We start from the raw sequence: 3893 nt of genomic DNA on the forward strand, positions 1-3893 counted from the left end.
GTCCTCTGCGAGCAGTTAATTACAGGTTAGTCGCGCTAATTAGGAAGTGATTATGCTAATTAGGGGCTAATTAACCTGAGGAAGGGTCAGGTACCTGCAGGGTTTTGCTGATGCGGGCCTTGGTGGCCTCGTTGACCTGGGTCTGGCGCACGCGGCCGCTGCCGGCCTTGCCCAGGTGGCCCAGGCTGAAGCCAAGGTCCTCCTGGTAGGCGTCCTCCTCGATCTGAGGGAAAAATGGGGTAAAAAATGGGGAAAATGGGATTTAGAGGGGTTAAAATGGGGTTAAAGGTGAAAAAATTGGGTTAAAAGGGGGTTAAAATGGGATTTTGGGGGGTTAAAATGGGGATTAAAGGGGGAAAAAATGGGGTTTACGGGTGAAAAAATGGAGCTAAAGGGGGTTAAAATGGGATTTAGGGATCCCAGGGGGCCCAGGCTGAAGCCAAGGTCCTCCCAGTAGGTGTCCTCCTCGATCTGACGGAAAAATGGGGTAAAAAATGGGGAAAATGGGATTTAGAGGGGTTAAAATGGAGATTAAAGATGAAAAATTTGGGTTAAAGGTGAAAAAATGGAACTAAAGGGGGTTAAAATGGGATTTAGGGATCCCAGGGGGCCCAGGCTGAAGCCAAGGTCCTCCCAGTAGGTGTCCTCCTCGATCTGAGGGAAAAATGGGGTAAAAAATGGGGAAAATGGGATTTAGAGGGGTTAAAATGGGGTTAAAGGTGAAAAAATGGGGCTAAAGGTGAAAAAATGGAGCTAAAGGGGGTTAAAATGGGATTTAGGGATCCCAGGGGGCCCAGGCTGAAGCCAAGGTCCTCCCAGTAGGTGTCCTCCTCGATCTGACGGAAAAATGGGGTAAAAAATGGGGAAAATGGGATTTAGAGGGGTTAAAATGGAGATTAAAGATGAAAAATTTGGGTTAAAGGTGAAAAAATGGAACTAAAGGGGGTTAAAATGGGATTTAGGGATCCCAGGGGGCCCAGGCTGAAGCCAAGGTCCTCCCAGTAGGTGTCCTCCTCGATCTGAGGGAAAAATGGGGTAAAAAATGGGGAAAATGGGATTTAGAGGGGTTAAAATGGGGTTAAAGGTGAAAAAATGGGGCTAAAGGTGAAAAAATGGAGCTAAAGGGGGTTAAAATGGGATTTAGGGATCCCAGGGGGCCCAGGCTGAAGCCAAGGTCCTCCCAGTAGGTGTCCTCCTCGATCTGACGGAAAAATGGGGTAAAAAATGGGGAAAATGGGATTTAGAGGGGTTAAAATGGAGATTAAAGATGAAAAATTTGGGTTAAAGGTGAAAAAATGGAACTAAAGGGGGTTAAAATGGGATTTAGGGATCCCAGGGGGCCCAGGCTGAAGCCAAGGTCCTCCCAGTAGGTGTCCTCCTCGATCTGAGGGAAAAATGGGGTAAAAAATGGGGAAAATGGGATTTAGAGGGGTTAAAATGGGGTTAAAGGTGAAAAAATGGGGCTAAAGGTGAAAAAATGGAGCTAAAGGGGGTTAAAATGGGATTTAGGGATGCCAGGGGACCCAGAATGAACCCAAGGTCCTCCTGGTAGGCATCCTCCTCGATCTGAGGGGAAAATGGGGTAAAAAATGGGAAAAATGGGATTTAGAGGGGTTAAAATGGGGATTAAAGATGAAAAATTGGGGTTAAAAGGGGGATAAAATGGGATTTAGGGGTCCCAGGAGGCCCCGGCTGAGGCCAAGGCACTCCTGGTAGGCGTCCTCCTCGATCTGAGGGGAAAATGGGATGAAAAATGGGAAAAAAAGAGTAAAAAATGGGATTTGGGGTAATTAAAATGGGATTTTGGGGTCTAAAGGGGGAAAAACGGGATTTGAAGGGTTTAATTCGGGTTAATTAGGGTTAATTACCTCCCCAAAGCTCATCCTGTTGGCCTGTTTGCGGATCTCCGTCAGCCCCAGGCGCTCCTTCATCTTCCGGTACCTGCGTTAATTTGCTTTAATTAGCACTAATTAGAGGCTAATTGGGTGTTAATTAGGAGTTAATTAGGGGTAATGAGGGGCTTGGCTTGGGGTTCAGTTGGGGGCAAGTAGGGGGTTGAGTGGGAGGAAGTGGGGGTTAATTGGGAGATAATTAGGACATAATTAAAGGGTAATTTGGGTTGATTTCTGGTTCATTAGGAGGTTAATTAGGAGGAAAATGGGAGTTAATTGCAACTAAGATGGTTAATTAGTAGATAATTAGGGGCTTAAATTGGGGTTGATTGGGGGCTCATTAGGAAGAAAGTGGGGGCAGGTAGGGGGTAAATGGGGGCAAATTAGGGGTTGATTAAAGTAGTTAATTACGGAGTTAATTAGGAATTAATCAAGAGATATATTAAGGGTTCACTGGGGGTTCATTGGACGTTAATTAGAAAGTAATTAGTCACTAATTAACTCAGTGACAAGCCCCCTCCCTTTTTCCTCTGCTCAGAATTGAGCAATAAATCAGGATTTTATTGTCGGTTAATTAGGGGTTAATTAAGGACTAATCAGGAGTTAATTACAGGTTAATTTGGGATTGATTCGAGGTTAATTAGGGGTTAATGACTCATTAATTAACCCTCCGACAGCTCCCCTTTTCTCCCTCTGCCTATCGAGCAACAAATCGGGATTTCACTGCGGCTTAATCAGGGGTCAATCGCCGATTAATTAGGGGCTAATTAGCGATTAAGTAACGCTAATTAACGCTAATTAACTCACCGCCGACCCCCCCTCTTCTTCCTCTGCCCCTCCAAAAAAAAAAGCCGCGCCAGCGTCTTCCCCTGCTTGACCGGGGGTGGCTCCTGCCACTTGTCGAACTTGCGCTCGATCTCCTCCTTCAGCTCGTAGCCCACCTGCATTTGGGGACAATTCCGGGAATTTTGGGACAATTCCGGGAATTTCCTGAGAATTCTGGGAATTTCGGGGCTCCTGGAGGAGTTTGGGGGGGATTTAGGGGGGATTTAAGGGGGATTTTCGGGGCTCCACTTGCGGAACCTCGCGCGCTCCATCTCCTCCTTCAGCTCGTCCCCCACCCGGATTTGGGGGAAATTCTGAGAATTTTGTGAGAATTCCAGGAATTTTGGGAGAATTCTGGGAATTTCATGAGAATTCTGGGAATTTCAGGGCTCCTGGAGGAGTTTTGGGGGAATTTAAGGGGGATTCCGGGGCTCCACTTGTGGAACCTCGTGCGCTCCATCTCCTCCTTCAGCTCATTCCCCACCCGGATTTGGGGGAAATTCTGAGAATTTTGTGAGAATTCCAGGAATTTTGGGAGAATTCTGGGAATTTCCTGAGAATTCTGGGAATTTCGGGGCTCCTGGAGGAGTTTGGGGGAATTTAAGGGGGATTCCGGGGCTCCACTTGTGGAACCTCGTGCGCTCCATCTCCTCCTTCAGCTCATTCCCCACCCGGATTTGGGGGAAATTCTGAGAATTTTGTGAGAATTCCAGGAATTTTGGGAGAATTCTGGGAATTTCCTGAGAATTCTGGGAATTTCAGGGCTCCTGGAGGAGTTTTGGGGGGATTTAAGGGGGATTTCGGGGCTCCACTCGCGGAACCTCGCGCGCTCCATCTCCTCCTTCAGCTCGTGCCCCACCTGGATTTGGGGGGCAATTCCGGGAATTCCGAGGAGAATTCTGGGAATTTCGGGAGAATTCCGGGAATTTCCTGAGAATTCTGGGAATTTCGGGGCTCCTGGAGGAGTTTGGGGGGATTTAAGGGGGATTTCGGGGCTCCACTTGTGGAACCTTGCGCGCTCCATCTCTTCCTTCAGCTCGTAACCCACCCGGATTTGGGGGCAAGTCTGGGAATTTCAGGAGAATTCTGGGAATTTTGTGAGAATTCCGGGAATTTCAGGAGAATTCCAGGAATTTCCTGAGAATTCTGGGAATTTCGGGGCTCCTGGAGGAGTTT

General features: G+C 47.6%; 1 protein-coding gene across 2 annotated transcripts; it reads right to left on the minus strand.

Annotated features, from left to right (window-relative positions):
• Positions 1–55: 55 nt before the first annotated feature.
• PRPF31 (pre-mRNA processing factor 31) lies at positions 56–3082 on the minus strand. Of its 2 annotated transcripts, none has more exons than XM_017728026.1 (3): positions 2700–2863; positions 1869–1941; positions 56–223 (listed from the first exon to the last, which is right to left on the minus strand). In XM_017728026.1, the coding sequence occupies exons 1-3, from the start codon at positions 2837–2839 to the stop codon at positions 71–73; spliced, it is 366 nt and encodes a 121-aa protein (XP_017583515.1). In that variant the 5' UTR covers positions 2840–2863; the 3' UTR covers positions 56–70. The 2 variants fall into 2 exon arrangements, with proteins under 2 accessions (XP_017583515.1, XP_017583517.1); XM_017728028.1 differs by lacking the exon at positions 56–223 and adding an exon at positions 738–1730 and having other exon boundaries at positions 2700–3082.
• Positions 3083–3893: the final 811 nt, after the last annotated feature.

Source organism: Corvus brachyrhynchos, unplaced genomic scaffold (assembly GCF_000691975.1).
Source record: "Corvus brachyrhynchos isolate BGI_N302 unplaced genomic scaffold, ASM69197v1 scaffold163, whole genome shotgun sequence".
Classification (NCBI taxonomy): Eukaryota; Metazoa; Chordata; class Aves; order Passeriformes; family Corvidae; genus Corvus; species Corvus brachyrhynchos.

Coding starts and splice junctions, on each gene's coding strand:
- PRPF31 (XM_017728026.1), bottom strand. CDS start 2,839: ATGCAGGTGGGCTACGAGCTGAAGGAGGAGATCGAGCGCAAGTTCGAC. Junction 1,942..2,699: donor AAGAAGAGGGGGGGTCGGCG/GTGAGTTAATTA, acceptor AAATTAACGCAG/GTACCGGAAGATGAAGGAGC. Junction 224..1,868: donor ACAGGATGAGCTTTGGGGAG/GTAATTAACCCT, acceptor TTTTTCCCTCAG/ATCGAGGAGGACGCCTACCA.